The 20,246-nt window shown below is 58.1% G+C and overlaps 3 protein-coding genes across 11 annotated transcripts; 1 reads left to right on the plus strand and 2 right to left on the minus strand.

Annotated features, from left to right (window-relative positions):
• Window positions 1-105: 105 nt before the first annotated feature.
• On the minus strand, window positions 106-2,364 carry sco2 (synthesis of cytochrome C oxidase 2). Its single transcript, XM_049760505.1, has 3 exons — window positions 2,092-2,364; window positions 888-1,437; window positions 106-563 (listed from the first exon to the last, which is right to left on the minus strand). The coding sequence occupies exons 1-3, from the start codon at window positions 2,205-2,207 to the stop codon at window positions 336-338; spliced, it is 894 nt and encodes a 297-aa protein (XP_049616462.1). The 5' UTR covers window positions 2,208-2,364; the 3' UTR covers window positions 106-335.
• Window positions 2,365-2,371: 7 nt separating this feature from the next.
• dclre1c (DNA cross-link repair 1C, PSO2 homolog (S. cerevisiae)) lies at window positions 2,372-6,187 on the plus strand. Of its 2 annotated transcripts, none has more exons than XM_049760414.2 (14): window positions 2,372-2,630; window positions 2,856-2,907; window positions 3,206-3,290; window positions 3,421-3,480; window positions 3,549-3,604; window positions 3,674-3,848; window positions 4,019-4,159; window positions 4,228-4,329; window positions 4,398-4,528; window positions 4,614-4,668; window positions 4,769-4,857; window positions 4,930-5,045; window positions 5,291-5,380; window positions 5,445-6,187. In XM_049760414.2, the coding sequence occupies exons 1-14, from the start codon at window positions 2,522-2,524 to the stop codon at window positions 5,987-5,989; spliced, it is 1,806 nt and encodes a 601-aa protein (XP_049616371.1). In that variant the 5' UTR covers window positions 2,372-2,521; the 3' UTR covers window positions 5,990-6,187. The 2 variants fall into 2 exon arrangements, with proteins under 2 accessions (XP_049616371.1, XP_049616372.1); XM_049760415.2 differs by having other exon boundaries at window positions 3,209-3,290.
• A 1,403-nt stretch (window positions 6,188-7,590) lies between these two features.
• LOC125991930 (thyrotropin-releasing hormone-degrading ectoenzyme) lies at window positions 7,591-20,237 on the minus strand. 8 transcript variants are annotated; one of them, XM_049760318.1, is made up of 22 exons: window positions 19,971-20,237; window positions 19,604-19,671; window positions 16,909-17,163; window positions 16,225-16,442; window positions 15,856-16,135; window positions 15,244-15,370; window positions 12,638-12,792; window positions 12,426-12,539; window positions 11,598-11,735; window positions 11,429-11,494; window positions 11,244-11,309; window positions 10,985-11,187; window positions 10,799-10,887; window positions 10,572-10,705; window positions 10,261-10,316; window positions 10,035-10,182; window positions 9,866-9,969; window positions 9,691-9,798; window positions 8,987-9,154; window positions 8,699-8,839; window positions 8,530-8,611; window positions 7,591-8,445 (listed from the first exon to the last, which is right to left on the minus strand). In XM_049760318.1, exons 1-22 carry the CDS (start codon window positions 20,095-20,097, stop codon window positions 8,263-8,265), a joined length of 3,030 nt encoding a protein of 1,009 aa, XP_049616275.1. In that variant the 5' UTR covers window positions 20,098-20,237; the 3' UTR covers window positions 7,591-8,262. The 8 variants fall into 8 exon arrangements, with proteins under 8 accessions (XP_049616275.1, XP_068505732.1, XP_049616279.2 ...); XM_068649631.1 differs by having other exon boundaries at window positions 10,985-11,166; window positions 16,909-17,407; window positions 19,971-20,117; XM_049760322.2 differs by having other exon boundaries at window positions 16,909-17,407; window positions 19,971-20,117.
• Between the last annotated feature and the right edge of the window lie 9 nt (window positions 20,238-20,246).

Genomic DNA, 20,246 nt, shown 5'->3' on the forward strand with positions numbered 1-20,246 from the left:
GCAAAATTGGGTCTTTTTTTTTTTTTTATATATACACATGGGAGCCGGCATGGCGATAAAAACAAAAAATGCAGTTAACCCGTGCATATTGGCAAATTTACCTAGTTGTGTTTTTTTTTTTTTTTTTTTTCTTGGAAACATCCCTCTTGTTTTTCATCCGTTTTTTTTTTTCCTTTGAACACAATGCCCCGCTTCCTTGTGTTTTCTTCCCGCTTTTCACAATGTTCTCGTTTGACGGGAACGTCTGCGTCGGACACTTCTGTGGAAATACGGGAGCTTCCCGCACAAAGTAGCCAAGTCATTTCCCAGGCGGGCCGACGGCCGGCGCCGTCGGGTCACCCGCGCTGCTTGGCCATGTGGCGGCGGACGCTTTGAGCCATGTGCTCCTTGTCCTTCAAACGGTTGTAGTAGTCCACCAGGAGTCCGTCGGGACCCAGCAGGTAGATGAGGATGGAGTGGTCCAGCAGGTAGTCGCCGTCCTGGTCCGGCGGGCCGCGGCTGGCGTAGACACGGTAGTGGCGGCCCGCCTCCTGCACCTCCTCCGACGTGCCGGTCAGGCCCACCTGCCGGTTGACACATATTGCAGCTTGACAAGGAAGCACAAAGACATCCTTTGACACATTTGATTTTGCTTCCCCTAGCCTCAAATTTTGGAGACAAAAAGACATTTTGTCAAGGACTTGCTCACTTTGATCTGAATTTCACCAGTCCGACACAAACTTGAAGCTGCATCACGACTTGGCAAAGCACACGCTGAACTTGCCGCATGAAATAAACAAGTGACATCTTTCCTCAGAAAATAAAAATGTCAATTCTTTCACAACGGCTGTATTCAACAATCGTGTGGTCAATTCGCCGCAGGTCGCCTGGGCACGGTTGCGACTTACCATTCGAGGGTGAAAGTCTTTAAGGTAGCGGGCCAGCGCTTCGACGTGGTCGCGCTCGGGGTCGACGGTGATGAAGAGCGGCTGCACGGGCGGCAGCGAGGCGTCGGCGTCCAGCTCGGCCACCACGGCGCTCATCTTGTCCAGCTCGTCGGGGCAAATGTCGGGGCAGCGCGTGAAGCCAAAGTAGAGCAGCACCCAGCGGCCCAGGAAGTCTCGCTTGGTGCGGCGCTGCCCGCGGTGGTCCACCAAGCTAAAGTCGCCCTGACCCAGCGCCGCCCGCCGCAGCTGCTCGGCGCGCGTCCGCTGCTCTTCCCGCCGCTTCTCGGCGTCCGCCAGCGCCCACGCCGCCAGGAGCCCGCCGCCCAGGAGCAGCGACACCGCCACACGCGTCCTCAGCCTCAGCTTGGCCGGCGAGCGTTTGCCTTGCGACAAGAGGCGGGCGGGGGGCTGCTGCGTGGCGAGAACATTACGCCGAGCCTCGCGCAACGTCCTCGTCGGCCCCAAACTTGCACGGAGATCCGCCGCAAAGCCCCTGAGCGCCAATAACATCCTGAGCACAAGGAAAGGTGTGGCATTTTTCAAATGTGTCCAACATTTCAACTGGAGCCTTCTCAAATGAATGCTCCAATGAGGCACGCACCAAACTCAACTAACAAAATGGAATCCAGACCATCCTTCTGGATTTGTCCACAGTTGACTTCAAAATCCCAGCGCAACTATTAGACGACTAATCGATTTTTAAATTCATCGACAAGTGTTGAGCGAGCTTGAAATTTCGCCAGCATTTTTGGCTCTCCGCAGCAAACATTTTCTGGTTTGTCAAGTTAAATTGTATTTTGGCACCCACCGCAGACGACCTACATTCAATAGAAAACGAATTGGACTACATGCTCTCACTGTCACGGCAAACATTTTCTGGTTTGTCAAGTTAAATTGTATTTTGGCACCCACCGCAGACGACCTACATTCAATAGAAAACGAAATGGACTACATGCTCTCACTGTCACGTCAAGTCAAGTCAAGTTTATTTGTATAGCCCTAAATCACAAACAGTCTCAAAGGGCTTCACATAGCCAAAATTGACAATTATTCTCAAAGCATCCCCTGATCATAAGCTCCCAAGCTCACGGCTTAAATTGGACACGTTTCCCTCAACCGCTCAGCGAAGATTCGAGTTCGGGACGTTCCCGAAGTTGAAACTTACTTGGTGTCACTTCCACGAGCGGCCACTTGCGCAAAAAGAAAAAGATCAAGGATGAGGATAAGGATAAGGAAAAGGAAAAGGACGTCCTCATTGACCGGTTGCTGCCATGAGCACATTAGCTACAATCTACTTCTTCTGTGTCTAATGGCGGTTGGCAATCAGATTTTTACGGAGCATTACCGCCACCATCTGGACTACACCATCAGCGCCCCCCGATAAAACCAGCAGCAACCGGTGCCGCCATGTTTGATGACGCAGGTTCAACATCGCGGCGCAAACCCGTGACGTAACACATCCGCCGGTGCGCCCTCGAACACCCTGTACACTTTAGTACTTAGTGTACACTTGACCGAGTAGGGAGGGCAGATGCGCTGACAAAAGCAGAAAGTTGATTCTTTTCATTGGCTTTCACGGACGTATCGATGCCAACATGAGCTCGTTTGCCGGTCGAATGAAGGAATATCCGAACATTTCTCTGGATTGCTTCGACCGTGACAATTTGCACGCACGCGCCTACTTCTTGTCTCACTGTCACAAAGGTGAGGGAGGTCGTCTCGTCTCGTCTCGTCGGCAGCTCGCACGCCTGCCTGCGTGGCTGCCCGCCTGCCTGCCTGCCGCTCGCCTGCCTGCGTGGCTGCCAGCCTGGCTGCCCGCGTGGCTGCCAGCCTGGCTGCCCGCCTGCCGCTCGCCTGCCTGCCTGCCTGGCTGCCTGCCGCTCGCCTGCCTGGCAAAAGCGCGAAACCTGTCTTTGTCTGCGCCATCAGATCACATGAGAGGGATTAAAGCTCCCAAACTGAAGCGAAGACTGCGCTCGAGGTGATTCCAACGTACAAGAGCGCTCGCTCCTTTGCTCCTTCCCAGGGAGGAAGCAGAGCAGAGGAGAGATGATGCTGAGGTGGTGACCTAGAAGGAAGACTTGAGTATTTGCCCCTCGCAAGTATCGATCGCATCGAAGCCCATCGGTGTAACACCAAATGTGGGCGGGCAAAAGTGCAGCGCGCACGGAACACTCGATGGAATAGAGCTCGACGTGCACATTTGATCACAAACCCGTACCTACCCAAAACACAATTCCGCTCTAATGTGGAGGTTGACTTGCTGTGCTGTTTTTCAGCAGTCGAGTCAAACTGTACTGCTCGCCGGTGACCAAAGAACTTCTGCTGAGCAGCCGCAAGCACCTCTTCTGGGAGCAGTACATTGTAAGACGCGCAGTTACGTGCGCCATCTTTTGTGCTCATGGCTCTCTCAAGTAGCCATTCTTCTCAAGTGCCGTGCAAAAGTATGAGCGGTTCTTCAAACATTGACCAAACTTATTTATTTTATCTTGAGGTTCCCTTGGAGCTGGAGAGCCCCACTCAGATTTCGCTGGTGGACGAGGCGTCAGGAGAGGTGAGATGTCCGGCCTTGCGTTTCTTGACCGCCAACTCTCGCGAAACGTGAAATGTGCCGGCGTGCAGAGCGAGGAGCTGGTGGTGACGCTGCTCCCCGCCGGACACTGTCCCGGATCCGTCATGTAAGTCACGATGGCCAGAAGAGCTTGGAAACCCGCCGATGATGCCGCCGCCGCCGCCGCCTTCTTCAGGTTCCTGTTTGAAGGCCGCCGTGGAAACGTGTTGTACACGGGAGACTTTAGGCTGGCCCTGGGAGACGTCGCCAGGATGGAACATCTGCATTCGGGCGGCAGGGTGAAGGACATCCGGAGCGTGTACGTGGACTCCACCTTCTTTGACCCGCGCTTCTACCAGATTCCTTCTCGGGTAAACGCAAAACCGAAGCGTCCAAACATATCTCGCCTTTATTTGGCTTCATACAAAAAACGGAACGGAGGGTGGCATTTTTCTAATTTCCCACGTGAACGCGTCGGCATGACATTTGGGAAAAACAAGGGAAAGCTGAGCCTCAGCCAGCGCTTGGCTTGCGTGTGCAGGAGACGTGCGTGAGCGCTATCGTGCGGCTGGTGGGCGACTGGGTCGCCCGCAGCGCCCTGCACGTGGTTTGGCTAAACTGCAAGGCGGCCTACGGCTACGAGTACTTGTTCACCAGGCTGGGCCAGGAGTTCAACACGCGGGTAAACACACGCCCCTCAAAGACACACACACACACACACCTTGTGCCTTAGCGTCTTGCCGCCCTCAGGTGCACGTGGACAACCTTCTGATGTTCCGGAGGATGCCGGAGATCCTGAGCTACGTGACCCGCGAGCGCCGGACGCAGATTCACGCCTGCCGACACCGGAAGGTAACGCCGCAAAGCCGTGCGCGCGCGCCTCAAGGACAGCGCGGCTCAAAGTTTGTTTTGGGCTATAGAGCCAACAGTACATCCACGGCAACCGGCTGCCGTGCGCCTGCGGCACTGGCGCCGACCTGCGTGTGCTCAGCATCAAGCCGTCCACCATGTGGTTCGGGGAGAGGACGCACGCCGGCGACGTGGTCATCAAGTAAGGCCCCTGCTGGCCATCAGCCTGTCCGTCCGTCCGTCCGTCCGTCCGTCCGTCCGTCCTCTCGCTCACCTCCTTTTTGCAGGTCGGGGAACAACGCCTTCCGAGCCTGCTTTAGCTTCCACTCATCCTACTGCGAGGTCCGTGAGGTCACACCTGGCTGGCCCATGGAATTTCAATTTCACAAGATGTCACAGTCACGTGGCTAATTCTGCCCCCCCCCCCCCCCCCCCCCATCAGGTCAAAGACTTCCTGTCCTACCTGCAGCCCGTGCAGGTCTTCCCCAACGTGGTCCCCATGGGGAGCACCCTCGCCGAGGTCACGCGCATGTGAGTGGTAAAGCCCGCAAAACCTCCTCACGTGGCAAAAGCGGCAAAATGTTCCTTCCTTCCGTCCGGCAGGCTCCGGATGACGTGCAGGAAGCGGCCGCGGGATGACTTGGCTTACAAACCGCTGGGCCTGCTCAAACGCCGCCGCCGCTGCCACCTCGCCACACTGACAACGGCGCCGCCTGATGGTGAGACGCACCACAAAACCACAGCCACACTTGCTCGATGCTGCGCAGAAAGCCAAAACGTGCGCAACGTAGAAGCACGTCTCAATGGTGCGTCACGCACTTGAAAAGCACACATCACAGACATGCCAAACAGACACTTAACTCAAAGACGCATCACAACGACACACACCTCAAATAGCACATCGCAACACAAACCCACCTCCAAGCCTTGAAGACAACTTCCTTCACACTCATCTTTGTCTCAGCAGATCCAGACAGCGACGACGACCTCTTTGATGGCCTGGCGGCGGCTTTGCCGAAGAAGCTGCCACGGACGAGTCAGCATCACCCCGACGGTGCGTCCATGTTGAGCTTCCCGTTAGCGCTAGCGTGTGCTAATCACTACTGGCTTTTTGACAGAGCACAGTGCGCCCCAGGCAGCGCCCCAGGCCGCGCCCGACGCCACCCCCGAGGAAGACTCACCCTGGCTCGTCGCACGCGACCGCAGCAACATCAACAACTTCATGGACTGCACCGAGTCCAACGACGATGACGACAGCGAGGAGGACGATCAAAGCGACCGAGACCAGACTAAATGGCTGGGTCAAACGGGAAGCCCCTGCGGCGAGCCACCCAAATGGGAGGACTTCTTCACCGTGGACAGCCAGAACAACCTCAACGGCCAAGGGCAGGCCCGTCGCCCCCTTAGCCCTGCACTCTCCGGGCCGTCGAGCGAGCGGGAAGACGACGTCGCCGCCTTCTCTCTCTCGCTGTCCGCCTCGGCTTCCGATCATTCTTGGCAGAAGCGCGACGCTTCGGAAGCGGACGAGCCACTTCCCTCCTCGCAGTCCTCGTCCGATTTTGATGTGGCGTGCACGCCTGACTCCAAAAGGCCCACGCCCGAGCAGCTGGCGCGCCTCTACAGGAAGTTGGCCGACGGAGACGACCTTTCTTGTCCTGACTGAATCCAAAAGACGGCCGGCCGGCCGGCTGGCGCCTGGCTTCCCACTTTAATGCCACGGAATAAAGCTTTTTCTTCTTTCTTTCTTTCTTTCTTTCTTTCTTTCTTTCTTTCTTTCTTTCTTTCTTTCTTTCTTTCTTTCAATCACTCACCGAACCAACACGTGCTTGTTGGAAGATAAATAAATGCCACAAACAACATAGCTCAACTGAAAAGAAATGTCACTAAGCTGCCACTCCAAGATGTGCAACGTACGCGGGATGTATGCACAAGTTCGCGAGTGCAAGAAGGGAGGACAAAATGGGGGATTCTGGCTCCATCTGCAGGAAAGGCGCGGCGCCATGTTCATTGAATAAGCAACCAGCAGAGGGCGCCCTCGCCCTCTCACTGCACTCGGCTCGCAGGTTGCGCTCGTTCGGCACAAACATCGGGGGTCGACCTCGTTTTCAACTTGCTCCAATGTTTGTTATGTACTTGATGACTTTTTGCTCCTTTTAATGTCAAACTATCAGACACATCAGTCATCGTTGAGCAAAGCGCACGTTAGCCTTGGCGGTGACATTTTCCGCATCATTAGCCGTCTGTCGGCGACACATTGAACATCCGTTTTCTGCAGGAGGTCCAATTAGGAAGGAAGCCAAGCGTGCCGCACTGCCGCCTCGCTTCGCCTCGCCTCGGCGCCATCAATCAGCCAATCAATCGGCCACTCCGATGACTCCTCCCATCAGCGAGCACACACACGGGGGACGGACCGACCGACTCTTTGTACAAGACACCGAGCAGCGCCATGACAAAGGGAGAGCGTTTGGGCGAGGCAAGCCCTTAGCGATAGCATAAGTGCCGAGTCACCTCTCAAGTTGACCTTTGGCCCGGCGGCTGTCATCTGGCCTCCTACTTTTAACTCATTTCAATTTGCACCAACGTTTGTTTGGCTTTCTACGCCGGGCCCCGTATCCTAATTTCCTCGGTCCTTTTTCAATCCAAAAGACCGTTTTCAATCATTGTGATGGATCCTGCGGGAAATTGCCGACGCCAGCTCATTTGGGGGCGCACGGTGATGCATGGTGAAGCTGTTGCCTTGACAACCAGCCACCACACTTATCAGGAAAGGACACTTTTTGTCTCTTCCCGGAGCGGAAGAAGGCATTGGGGAACGCTAACCGTGTGCCCCCGGCCCTCCCTCCTTACTTGCTATATCGGTGCCTCCTTCGCAGCTTATACTTGCTTGGCGCTTGCATTCCTCCTCCATCTGTTGGCGTTTGGGCGACCGAGCGGTCACCGAGGAGCACGGCCAGCCGGGCGAGAGGCTGTCAGGGAGAAGGCGGAGGAACAAGCACAGGATTAGCCGGCACCCTAAACCGTCCGAGCCGAGCCGAGCCGAGCCACCTTCCAAACGCGTGCGGGAGCGCTTACCGAGCGGGCCGAGAGCTTTTGGCCTCCTGGCGTGCGCTCCGACGCCCGCCCGCCCGACCTCTGGCAGTCACTTTGTTTGCAGCTGTGGTCCTGTCCACTGTTAGCCTCCTAGCAAGTTGCATGGCGGCATTTTCCCTGTGGAACCTCTCAAGCCACAGTGGCACACCTGTGCTCGTTAAGTGACACAACAGCAACATGGCAACGTTTGCATTTATTGGCCAATCGGAAGGCAGAAAAGCACAGCCCAGGAAGTCACCTATTGCTTGCTTCCAAAAACACAAAAAGAGAATCTACTACATCCTGTTTCCTCCACTTCACAGTCTTCAACCAGAATTCACATTTTCACACTTTCCATTGATACTTCTTTCTTCACCACATTTTTGGCCTGCAAAGCCCTGACGGCATTCTGAAGGATCAGCAAAGTCGTGACCACCATTGGAAATAAATGTGCCCACAACAAAAGCTGTTCCGTTGCGGTGGATGTTTTCGTGGAGTTGGTCAGAATCTTCCTTTCCTTTCCTTTCCTTTCCTTTCCTTTCCTTTCCTTTCCTTTCCTTTCCTTTCCTTTCCTTTCCTTTCCTTTGGGAGAGATCGGGTAGGTGGGACTTGGATGGGGCGAGGGTTCCAGGATCAGTTTTTTTTTTTTCCTTCTTTCCACAAAGTCAAGAAAACGAGTTCTCACAAAAAGGCATGCTGCGGCCGATCTGTTCGGAGGCCAACTGATGACAAAACCTGCTATCTGACATTAGCGTCACTCACGTGACTGTCAGCCACTCGCCGCTAACGGCTGCCCACTTGCTTTTGTTCTCTCCGGGTGCGGCCGCTAAGTGAGAAAGAATCAATCGCACGAGTCCTTCCGAGTGGTTAAGCTGCAAGCGAGACGTCGCCCGGCGGAGAGCGTCGGACGGGGGCGGGACCTTTGCGCAGCCACTGGTAGAAGTGTCGCCGGTGGAGGCGGTGCCAGCGCACGTTGCCCTTCACGATCTCCAGTGCCCGGGGCATGGCGGGGCCCGCCCCCTCTCCACTGGATCGGATGAACTCATTCAACTGCGGGCAAAGAGGTGGAAGGGAGGTTGCCGTTAAGGAGCGACGAGGAGTGCGGCGCGGCGCGGCGCAAACGTGCGCCGCTACCTCGTCCAGCTCCTTCTCTGTGTTGAGGAACTCGGTGACGCCGGTGATCAGCTTGGAGTTCATGAAGAGCGCCTCACCGTACCTGAGAAGCCGGACACGCCAGTCACGCCAGGGGTCGTGCGCAGCCGCGGCTCGGTCGTGGCTCGGTCGTGGCTCGGTCGTGGCTCACCTGGCGTCCAGGACGTCCCACTTGTCGCGGAAGAAGCGCCACGCCAAGTTGCGGCCTCGAGGGTTGCGGCCCACGTGGATGATGACGTCGATGGCGTCCTGCTCGGCCACCAGCTCCGACGTCAGCGACAAGTTGAGCAACCTGGCAAACGGCGGGCGGGCGGGCGGGCTCAGACGTGCGCGGTGTGCCGCCGGCTTCCGCTTTTGCCGCCCGTGTCCGAGCTGGCGCTCGAAACTCGCCGCTCGGACACTGGAAAAAACGGATGTCGGCCCGCCCGACCGACCGCACCTGTTGAGCAGGAAGGCGTTATCGGAGCAGGTGAGCGCCTCCAACAGGATCTTTTTCTCGGAGACGGCGTTTGACGAGTGGAACTTCATCCAGATGAACTCCCAGACGTCTTCGTCCATCAGACTCACGCCCGTGCAGTAGACCACGTCGCGGATGTTGGGCGGGATCCTGCACGCACGCACGCAGGCAGGCACGCAGGCACGCACTCACTTTCCTGCTTGTGCTTCACTTCATGTGGCAGCTGACTTGAGTCACATCATGCTTAAGTGACAATGTAGGTCAACCGCACGCACGCACGCACGCACGCACGCACGCACGCACGCACGCACGCACGCACGCACGCACGCACGCACGCACGCACGCACGCACGCACGCACGCACGCACGCACTTGTCGCGTTATTGGTCATTCAGGCCAGAGATCGAGCGCGTGCGAATCTTTTATCCACTCTGATGAGTAACTTTTACTGGCACGCACGCTCTAGCCAGCCAGCCAGCCAGCCAGCCAGCCAGCCAGCCAGCCAGCCAGCCAGCCAGCCAGCCAGCCAGCCAGCCAGCCAGCCAGCCAGCCAGCCAGCCAGCCAGCCAGCCAGCCAGCCAGCCGGCCAGCCAGCCAGCCAGCCAGCCAGCGCGGCCGTTAGGAAGTCGATGTCTGCGGCCATTTTCTCGAGGGCCGCCCCTCACTAATGTGCGCGCACGCGCGTACCTGTTCTTGTTGCTGGAGATCCAGTCCGAGATGTACGCCACGGCCTGTCGGTGGCACTGCTTGTTTCCGAAGCTACACGCTAACATGATTAGCTCCCGCTGCAGCTCCCTGCACACACCAGCAGTGTATGTGCGTGGCAATGTATTCAGAGAGTGTGTGTGTGTGTGTGTGTTACTCAGTCTGGTAAGCTGCTTGCAGGACGCCGCCTTCGCCATTAACAGCGTTGCTGGGCCAGCCCATCTGATGGTAGCGCGTTGCCACTTGCTTCAGCACATAGTCCTGCAACCGCACACACGAGATGAGTCGCCACGGCGGGCCGGCAAACGCGCCCACGTGCGCCTTACGCTGAAGAGGTTGTAATCGTCAGTGCGGTCGAGCAGCTTGTCCAGCTGGTAGAGCGCCCGGCTGGCGGCGTGCCAGGGCAGGAAGGACGCCTCCTCGGGCAGGTAGGCCATCAGCTGTAGCGGCACGCCCTGCGGGAGGTAACCCGCCCTGCACCGCCACACATGCACCTTCCTGTGCTTATCGTGCTACGTGGGCATGTTTGCGCGCCAGTGGGTCCATCCTCACCTGGCCAGGTTAAAGGCGTCGTCGATGAGCCCGGCGCGGTTGGCGACAGAGATGACCTGCATCGCACGCAACGTACGTCGTCACGCGCTCACTCTGTCTGGCAAAGCCCTCGCTGTCTGTCTGTCTGTCTGTCTGTCTGGCGGTCTGTCTGGCGGTCTGTCTGGCGGTCTGTCTGGCGGTCTGTCTGTCTGTCTGTCTGGCGGTCGGTCTGGCGGTCGGTCTGGCGGTCTGTCTGGCTGTCTGGCGGTCTGTCTGGCGGTCTGTCTGGCGGTCTGTCTGGCTGTCTGTCTGTCTGTCTGTCTGTTCATTACCTGCGGGTCGGCGTGCAGCTGCTCAATCAGCAGCTTCCAGTTTTGGAGGTCATAGTTGACGCGGAAGTAGCCCGTCTGGTTGATGTTGCCCAGCAACCAGGTCTTGTCGTCCATCTCGCTCATCACGTGAGTTTCTGGAGCGCCGCCCGAGAGCCAAAGGACGGAAGGACGACGATTAGACGGACGGGCTGCGACGGGCCCGCGGATGGATGGGCTCGCTCGAGCACCTGTCTTATTGTGGATCCAGATGAGCGTCTCCGAAGACACCCGGGAGCCGTTTCCCACGGCAACTGTCAAGGGCACCTGCCACTGGAAACTATGAACGCAGACAAACACGTCATGTCAAAATTGACACCATTTGGAGTGCAAACGTTCAGCTGTCAATCAAGTAGGAGACAGCGCTGTGCTTTCACCTGCTGTTGCCCCGCCCGCCGTCCTGTCCGTAGAGGAAGTGCTCCTGGCTGACGCTGATGTAACGCGTGGCCAGCTGCCCCGCCGGGTTCTTGCTGACGGTGACCACGGGGTAGCCCATTTGCAGAGTCCACCTGTCCATCACGGCGCCGACGTCGATGTCCCGCCCTTCGGAACGCATGGCCTGAACGCGACACAAAATCACCTGGGGGCCACGTTGCCAATGCGACCAGCCGGAATAACAAAAGGGGGGTCGCAAACCTCAGACATTTTCTTCCAGAGGTCGTCGCGCGCCGCGTTGCCGTACATGTGACTCAGCAGATAATCCTGGACGCAAACAAGTCAAAGATAAAGTCAGAGACAAAGTCAAAGTTTTCCAAAGCGCCGAGGTCATGTGGCGTGGCGTGGCGTGCAGTCACTGCGTCAGCACTTCCTGCCTTACTCACGTTCAGTCCTTTCCGGAAGAGTCTCTGTCCCATCACGTTGGCCAGCATACGGATCAGCGCCGCCCCCTACGGGATAAAGGCGACGGTCGAGCCGAGCAATAAATAACCACGGCAGGCGGTCGGTCGGTCGGTCGGTCGTCCGGTCGGTCGGTCTCTTTGCGTGATGTACTTTTTTGTATGCGATCCAGTCAAAGACGCGGTCGATGTCGGCGGCGTCCCGCACCTCCTGCGAGATGGGGTGAGAGGAGCTCAGGCCGTCCAGCAGCATTACCTCGTGGAGGACGTCCGTCAGGAAGCGTTGCTTCTCCTGCCGGCGCAAAGGAAAGCTCATCCTCACGTGTGCACACATGGATCTGGAGCGAGCGCCGTTCGTCTCGGGCCCAATCCCAGAGCGCATGGCGTGGCGTGGCGGGGCCCCGGCTAATTAGCGCTTGCAGTCCAGCTTTCCTACTAATGAATGTCACGCTTAATCAGCCACGGTACGTCTTTTTTTTTTTCCTCCCCCATTTTACTTTTTCACTGCTAATTAACTTAACAAACTGCAACTTTTTTTCCATCGAGCACGTCGAGCGGGATCATCGGCCTAATTCAAAGATGTCGCGGATTGACTTTTAATGAACCTAGTCTGACTCGGCTCATTTTTTAGCCAGATGATGTCAAATGAAAATGTGTGCTAGCGGCAAGTACCTGTTGTCAATCCCACATTTCATTTCATTGGTTGATCAACTAACACCTGGACGCAGCCCGTCGGCACATATGACGCAATTAGCCGCCGTTAGCCGGACAAGAGCGCTCGATGGCGAAGAAGGCTAATTAGCCTGGACGGCAGATGGCCTTGGCGGATGACTATTTCCTGGAGCGGCAGCCTTCCTCTTTGACCTTGGCGAGCGCCGACCGACATTGACCGTACGAGCAAAATCCTGACGCAGACGTTTCGAGCTAGGCAATGCTGGCAAGGACGCCCGCCCGCCCGCCCGCTGTCAGTAGCCGGACTCACCATGTTCCACTTGGGGAAGAGGAAGTCGGTGCCCACGTACTCAAAGTAGTGGGCGAAGCCTTCCTTCAGCCACACGTCCTCCCACCACAGCGGCGTCACCAGGTCGCCGAACCACTGGCGGGTGGGCGACAACGGTCAACTGACCCGGCCATCCCGTGAGAGCTCTTTGCGTGGGTGGAAATTGCAAGCAGGCGCCTTTGCAGCCATCTCACCTGGTGGCAGATCTCGTGGACGACCACCATGGTCAGCTCCATCTGGTAGGACGCCGACGAGACTTGGGCGTCCAGGAGGATCTTCTGCTCCACAAAGATGCTCAGGCCCCAGTTCTCCATGGCGGCGTACGGGTGCTTGGGCACCGCCAGCAAGTCTACGTGCGTGCGTGCGTGCGTTGGGCAAAGAGCAAAAAAAAAAAAACACTTCAGCAAATACAAACGTGCTCGGTTGCCACGGAAACAGTCAGAGGTCCAAAAATCGCGAGACGGCGCCGGCCGGCGCTCGGCATTTTTTTCTTAGCACGGTGCCGACGGCTCGGCCGCGTTCGCCAGAGGCTGCTATGCAAATGAACTTTGAGGCGGAATATGCAAATGAGACATTCAAGAAATTGAAGTGAGAGCGATGGTTAGGTTTTAGCGCAGTGGCAGCCCGCCCGCCCGCCCGCTCACCAGATCCACAGCTGGACGCACACGCTGACATGGACCACTAAATAAAGAAAGACACATCCACATCACGCGGATGCACCCGCGCACCCACACGTGGTGAGGCAGAAAACAGCGTCCATCTTGATTTTTGCAGGCAACTTCTTTCTTTTCTCGTCTTGCCGTTTTGCGCAGCGGCCGATTCAAGTTGACGTGGGCGCAATTAGCGGATTAGGGCGTGAACGTGTGCGGCTGGTGCGAGCCCCGGAGCCACCTCATTACGTTAATGCGCTGTTTGGCCGGCCGCAGGCGCGGAAGCGGGACGGCAATTAGTCCTCATCTCATCAGCTTGAGGCTGAGGCGGAGTCCCGCGGCTGCCGGATGGCTGGCCGGCGTGCGCGCGTGCGTGCGTGCGCTGCGCTTTGGCCGTGAGCGTGTACGTAGCAACTTGCATGCGGGCGCAGACGTCCGTTTCCCCGCGTCAGTTCATCAAAGACGCTGTGCGGCGGCAGAAAAGCTGCCTTTTTCTTGGCCTCTGCACTAACGTGCATGCCGCATCTTTCCAATTGCTTCTTGTTTGTTCCTTTGTTTACGTACGTGCAAGAAACTGCAGAGCAGAGACATGCGCACGCACGCACGCACGCATCACAGAGGCATCACCACGGCGCGACGGCCCGACACTGATCGCATTTTAAAAGTTGAGAAGCTTTTCTCCGGGTTGACGTGGGAAGGGAAAAGTCGCTTTCCGGCTCGCGGTCCGGCAAAGCCGGCCCGAAATGAGCGCGAGCGAACTCGACGTCACGCAGCAAATGCTTTTGACGCGTCCTAATTTCAGCGGCGCGCATGTTCGCTCGCTCGCTCGCAGGCACGCACGCACGCACGCACGCTCTCATTTATGGCCGTGCAGCCCGATGTACGGGTGTGACCGCGCTTCAGCCGCTTGCAAGCGTGGCTTACGGTTGCCAAGGTAACCGCTGCATCCACATATGTCACCGGGGTCACCTTGACGACCCGGGCGCTCACTGACGCGGGTCTCCTAACCGTATCCGCCGAGTACGGTTGCTATGGAAACAGCAGTTCCCAAGCTCGACGCAAGCGTCCGTACGGCAGCCGCGGAAAGGGTTACGTCCGCCTCCGGTCGTTGTTGCGGTTGCCACGGTAACTTGCGGCGGGCATTCGCTGTGCTCGCTTCCGACGATGATGATGATGACGACGACATCATCTAGCAAGCCTCTCAGAGGAGGAGAGGTGGGCAACTTTCACCAGGGTCACAATATTAGGAACAGCAGAGCAGCAGGGCCCTTGTGTAACTTCTCACAAAGTCAAGTGGACTCGTTGTGACTTGAGAGCAGCACGCAGACAGCTGACTGGCCCCGAGCTCTCCCCGTGCCCGCTGCGTGCGTGAGCGCACGCCTGTCGCATAGCGCAAGCGCGCTTCGCTCAAGTCCATCTGTTGTGCTGCGTCGGCCCGAGGCGCCGCACAAGGCCCGCGGACAAAGACAGAAAAGCGCACATGGTGTATAGGCGTGCGCATGTGTGAGCCCGGAGGCTTGGCCATGCGGGCGGCCCGCTTCCCAGATGGAGGCACGACTAACTCCACGCAACTCAGCGGTCCAATCAGGCGCGAGGGTGGATCACCTGAGCCTCCGCGTTCCCGCTCGGGCGCAAAGGAACTCCTCGTCGCTTTGAAAATCAAGCGGGCAGTCAAGTAACGACGTGACTTGCAAGCGAGTTACTTTGGAACCTGACAGATGTGTCAAATGGACAGCCGTCACCGGCGAGGCAGCGTCCGGCCTCGCTATTGGACCAACCCTACGTGGGGCGGGACTAAGCTCGGTCGGCCGCAACAGAGCTATCCAGCCATAAAACCGGACAATTTCCCCCCTGGCGGGAAATACGTTTGCCACAGCATGTTGCCAAGCTACCCCCCCACTAACTCTGGGGGGTGAACTGCTGAGTGCTTTGACATAAGCATGATCAAAAGGGGGCCGTTTATTTTGAGGACTCGGGGGAGCGGCGCGGGCCGAGCGACAACAGATGGCGCCCGGCGGCTCGGGGACCTTTGCTACGCGCCTTCACGAGTCCAGAAAAGGAGGAGGGAACATCGCGAAGCGTCGTCAACGCGGCCGCCACGGGCGCAAACATCTGCCGGATGAGGACGAAGGCCACCGGAGCGTGCTTACCGAGTTTGGGCAGCGCGTAGGCCACCTTGAAGAAGTCCTGGTAGAAGGACAGAAGACGCTTGGTGATGTGAAGCGCATAGTCGCCCGCACCGCTGGCTATGGCGTCCGGTCGGGCCAACAAACGGATCTGGGGGAGGGAAAAGCACAACGTCATCATCTTCACGCTCGCCATCCAATATCAGCATTTTGTGCGCGCGTTGGGGGGGAAGAAAAAAAAAAAAAAAATAGATCCAAAAAAGCAAAAGCAGCACAAATGCGTCCCATCGGAGCGCCACCGACGGGCCGCAGCTGGCGCCGCGGGGCGTACGCTAACGCGACGCAGCTGCGCGTAGGAATGCCAGGAAGTGACCCGTGTCCACTTCCTGGAAGAGGAATGGGATGACATCATCTCTCGGGGCAGTCCAACTGACGCCAAGCACACCTTTCACTCTCAGACCAAATGAGACATGCGGGCATAAACATGGACAGGCCTTTTGAGCAGCGCAACTATTTCTTCGACTTCCATTCAGATCCCCAAAAACGGACTGCAGTTTGAAGTCGTCTTTTCACCCATCGCCACCAGACGGCAGACATTGCGCAAAGGTCCCCCGCGGCGGCGGCGGCGCGACTCACCGTCACTCCGCCTTCCGTGCTGGTCTCCCTGGATGCAAAGTCGCACACGGCCCAAGCCAGGTAGTAGGTGGACATGGGCGGCGTGCGCGCAAAGCGCCGCGTGGTCCAGCCGTCCTCCCCGGCGGCGGCGGCGGCGTCCAGCGCCGGCATGTTGCTCAGCGACGTGTAGCGAGCGTGGTGACGCAGGCTGAGCGAGAAGGTGGCCTTGAAGGCCGGCTCGTCGAAGCACGGGAAGGCCTTGCGGGCGTGGGTCGGGCTGAACTGGGTCACCGCCAGGTACCTGAGCGGCGCAAGCAGACTTTCATCGGGCCGGCCGCGCTCGGAAACGGAAGACTCGCTGGCGCTCGAGCGTTTGCGGCCGGCCCGTACCGTCTCTGGCCGCCGAGGCCGTAGGAGCTCCTGAAGAATCCCAGCAGCTCGTCCTCGATGGCGGCCTCGAAGGTGACGTCGAGGCGGTACGTCCTGGAAGCTCTCAGCTCTCGGTGCAGGACCAGCACCAGCATCTGATTGGCCGGGAAGGCGAAGTGGCGCTGGACGCGGATGGCTCCGCCCCCTGGCCGCTTGGCCGTCACCGCCACGCTCGACACCTGCGGCCGCCGCAGCAAAGCTTGGGAGCTGAACCTTGACGAGCAACGAGCAACTTTTCCGGCCAAAAGCGTCGCGACCTTCCGCAAGTGGCCAAACCTCGGCCGGCTTCTCATTCAAACCTACTCTCGGGACCGAAATCTTATTCTGCGACCGTAAGCCTCTCTCGAGTCTCGGGTCAGGGCTCGAGCTACCGTCCCATTAGCGTCCCATACAGGCCAACGGCGCCTCGCCACCGACACGCCAACCTCAACATCAACCTAACGAAGGCCAACAAATGCGGAATGAGCAGCACCAAAAGAAAGTTGCCTTGCAGGAGAACGCGTGCGTGCGTGCGTGCGTGCGTGCGTGCGTGCGTGCGTGCGCGAGCGAGTGCGGGCTGTGGTCCCATTGGAACCGTGTCAAGCACAGCGGTCAGCGAGTAGGGCGTTCGAGACGGCAGGCAGAAGCGGGATGCGGCGTGCGTACCTCCAGTCTGTCGGCGTGCAGCACAATGAACCTGGTGGCTTTGAGGCACTCCACGTCGATGCCGACGTCACCCGAGAAGGTGAAGTTGTCCATGTGGACGGCCACGTTGAGGTCGTAGTGGCGCGGCCTGACGGCCTCGGGCAGCCGGCTCCTCCTCCACGGCTCCTCCTCGGCCGCCGACACCCGCTCCCCCCTGCCGCCGCTCGGCCTGTCGGTGCCCGGCGGCCCCCCGGCCTCCTCGTCTCCCCCGCACTCCTGGAAGCGAACGGCCAGCGCCACGGCAACGGCGGCCACGGCCACCAGCGTCACCACAGACAGCGCAAAGGCGGCGACGAGCCGCTTGTGGACGCTGGCCGGACGCTGGCCGCCGACCACGCGCGGACGCCCTCCCGTCACGGACGCCGCCCACTGCTCGGACACCCTGCGCCCGCTGGGCGTGACGCCCGACGTCAGGTCACGCGGGCCCATGAGGGGGAACTTTGCTGCCACGGGCTGAGGTCTGAGAAGGAAGAAGGAGAAGAAGAAGAGGAGGAGGAGGAACTCACTCCTGGAAGCCAGCGCCGAATGCAAAGCAGTCTCTAAATAAGACGGCTCCCATATGCAAATGAGCCGCAGCTCACTTTGGCTCACTTGTCACGCGCCGCCCGTACAAGCGCTACATTTGGCTACGAGCGCAATGCTACTTGACACAACCAGAGGCGGTGAGCACGCCTTTCTTTTTCTTTTGTTTTTTTTTTTTTCCAACTGTTTTTCTCCAGCCTTCGCGCGCATCCGCGCTTCGCTAATTGGTGATCGGAAGCCGATGGGCCGATCGCTTCCGTCCAGTCGCTGACTTTGCCGAGTCTGCGAGAACAAGCTGACGGGTCCTTCTTGGTTTTTTTTTGTTTCTCCCCAAATTGCTCCCTTTCTTTTTTTTCCTTCCTTACGAGGTTTAAGAGCTGAGCCGAGCCGAGCCGACGAGACTCACGTCACGCAGCAAGTCCGCTCAGCCGGAAGGCACAAAGCATCTCGAGCACGGCACGCCGGCGGACGGCTCCACGGCGGACATCAAATGCAGGCTGAGAAGGTTCCGCTCCTTCGCTGAGGCGACCGGCCGGCTGCTTTATGTTGCCGCTGAACAAAGTCCAAGCATGCCGTGCGCTGTGTAACGTGGCACGGCGTCTGAAAATGTTGTCGTCAACTTGTCAGCTTGCCGCTGCCGCCGCTGCTGCTGCTGCTGCGCTCACATCGTCGTGCGGGAGGATGAAGATGAAGAGGAGGAGGAGGAGGAGGAGGAGAACAAGGAGAAGGAGGGGGGGCCGGGGGAGGCAGCTGGGCCTCACGCACGCGCGAGCGAGCGAGCGAGCGAGCAGGCCGCTTGCTCAGCTCGAAGCATATTTTGAAGGTGAAGCTTTCCACGTTAGCCAACAGAGACGGAGGCCGCGTGACGCCGCCCGCGCACGCGACGAAGCAGACATCGGGATGCAGGCTCACCTGCTGCCCACGGGACGGGGCTGGTCACACAAGTCACATGACCTCTGCCTGCGGTCACCCGTTTGAGCAAACTGCCGGTTGGGTGATTACGGACAAGCGGTGAAAGGAAAAAGTTCAACTCGGGCCCTTTCTGCTACGTGAACTCAACGGACGAGCGCGGTCGACACTTTGCTCGCTTCCTCGTGCCGATCGCCATGAACTGAGCCGTGAACAAAACAGCAAAGTGAACTTTCGTGAAGCAGCAATTGACAAAGCGGCGAGGCCCGCATTGAGCATGTGAGGAGCAACTGGCTCCAAGCAAGTGACAATCCAGCAAGCGGTGGCTCTGCAAATTGCCTGTGCCACACCGACAAGCGCGCCTCCCTCGGTGGCCACAGAGCATCTGGAGCTGCGTCCCAAACACACTTGGCTCACCATCAACGCACACGCACCCGCGCACACACACCTGCTGCCGTTACTACGACAACTAGCGTGATGGCCAAACACAAGTGGATGGCTGCTTGTGTCACCATGGCAACGACAACAATGCCTCTCTCTCAAAGTGCATTTGTCTTGGATCTATTGGCGCTTCTCTTTACACCTCAGCAAAAGTGATGGATGCGGCAAATAACATGCAACCTCTGCAGGTACAGGTGCACCGTCGCACGCACGCACGCACAAGCACACTCGGAGGTGTGCACACAGAGCAATTCAAGTTATTGTCATCTGGCTGCTGGAATAAAAGCATTTGTTTCGCTTTCCCTGGCGGCGGTTTCAAGCCACGAAAGCCCAACGGCGGCAGGAAAAGCAATCAAAGCAATAAACGCCGGAAATGAGTTCGCGGAGCACACGTAAGTAAACGTTCCGGAGGGACGCCGCGCCGTCGCTAACTCGCTTTGCGTTGCTTGTGCGTGAGACTGTTGGTCACCGAGGGCGCGAGTGACACGCTTTGGTCGCCCGTGCTCGCACGTGTTTCAGTGCCAGTGCATTTTTCGGGGTGTTCATGCCTCATTTGAGATAAAACATTGTCAGTAAGCAAACAACTTGATGGATAGCTGCTATTATCAGACAACAACCTTGCCCTGTGTGTGTGTGTGTGTGTGTGTGGGCGGGGGCACACGTGCGTGTCACCAAGCGTGTCAGACCTGCCTCGTTCTACCACTGCAAGTCTGCCTTTCTTCAGCTGCTGATCTCGCGCGCGCGCGCGTGCGTGCGTGCGTGTGTGTGTGTGTGTTGCACTGACTTGAAGATGCCGGAGGCCCCGCAGCAGGTGTTCTGGCTCAGTGGTCCCAAGATCAGCCATGTTGGTGTCTGGAGCTCCACGTGACATTGCAAAAGGATGAAAAAGGCCCAGACACAACCAGATATGCACATTGACAGGCAAAGCCAAAGATTGACGACCAAACAGCCCCGAACAACACACCTGACGCAAACGATCAGGACGCTTTCAGGTTTGTGCAGAGCTTGCTGATAGCTGATCGGAGGCAGCGGCCCGTGGCCCGAAGCCACTCGATCGAGCACTTGGTTTCATTTCATTTCGCGTGCGGCGAAAAAAGCTTGCCGAGAATTGTCCCTCCACCCCGAGGAGAAGTGCGTGCTTTTGCTCTCACCGACTTGTCCGGCCGACTCGGTGGTGCAGGCCAAATGGACAGGAAGTGAGCGGCGAGCGCTGCTGTGCTGCTGCTGCTGCTGCCACCTGCTGGCTGACAAGTGGCGGCGCGCGGGCACCAGCCGCATTCCATCTGTTCACGCGGAACGGTGACGTCACCACGCCTCCTCCCTCGAATCAACATGACCGACCGACCGACTTGTTCTTCCCATGTACGATACTCGTCCATTCTTAATAAAATGAAGGGAAAGACACAATTCACACGACACCACAGTTC

This window comes from Syngnathus scovelli, chromosome 22 (genome assembly GCF_024217435.2).
Source record: "Syngnathus scovelli strain Florida chromosome 22, RoL_Ssco_1.2, whole genome shotgun sequence".
NCBI classification, from domain to species: Eukaryota; Metazoa; Chordata; class Actinopteri; order Syngnathiformes; family Syngnathidae; genus Syngnathus; species Syngnathus scovelli.

What these genes read in the sequence shown, in the direction of transcription:
- sco2 (XM_049760505.1), bottom strand. Translation starts at nt 2,207, where the DNA reads ATGTGCTCATGGCAGCAACCGGTCAATGAGGACGTCCTTTTCCTTTTC. An exon ending in GCTCGTGGAAGTGACACCAA is followed by an intron (nt 1,438 to 2,091) that starts GTAAGTTTCAAC and finishes CCTTGTGCTCAG; the next exon opens with GATGTTATTGGCGCTCAGGG. An exon ending in AAGACTTTCACCCTCGAATG is followed by an intron (nt 564 to 887) that starts GTAAGTCGCAAC and finishes GTCAACCGGCAG; the next exon opens with GTGGGCCTGACCGGCACGTC.
- LOC125991930 (XM_049760322.2), bottom strand. Translation starts at nt 20,102, where the DNA reads ATGGAATGCGGCTGGTGCCCGCGCGCCGCCACTTGTCAGCCAGCAGGT. An exon ending in TCCACGAGATCTGCCACCAG is followed by an intron (nt 12,540 to 12,637) that starts GTGAGATGGCTG and finishes CCCACCCGCCAG; the next exon opens with TGGTTCGGCGACCTGGTGAC. An exon ending in GACGCCTTTAACCTGGCCAG is followed by an intron (nt 10,183 to 10,260) that starts GTGAGGATGGAC and finishes GTGGCGGTGCAG; the next exon opens with GGCGGGTTACCTCCCGCAGG.
- dclre1c (XM_049760414.2), top strand. Translation starts at nt 2,522, where the DNA reads ATGAGCTCGTTTGCCGGTCGAATGAAGGAATATCCGAACATTTCTCTG. An exon ending in TCCACTCATCCTACTGCGAG is followed by an intron (nt 4,669 to 4,768) that starts GTCCGTGAGGTC and finishes CCCCCCCATCAG; the next exon opens with GTCAAAGACTTCCTGTCCTA. An exon ending in GACAACGGCGCCGCCTGATG is followed by an intron (nt 5,046 to 5,290) that starts GTGAGACGCACC and finishes TCTTTGTCTCAG; the next exon opens with CAGATCCAGACAGCGACGAC.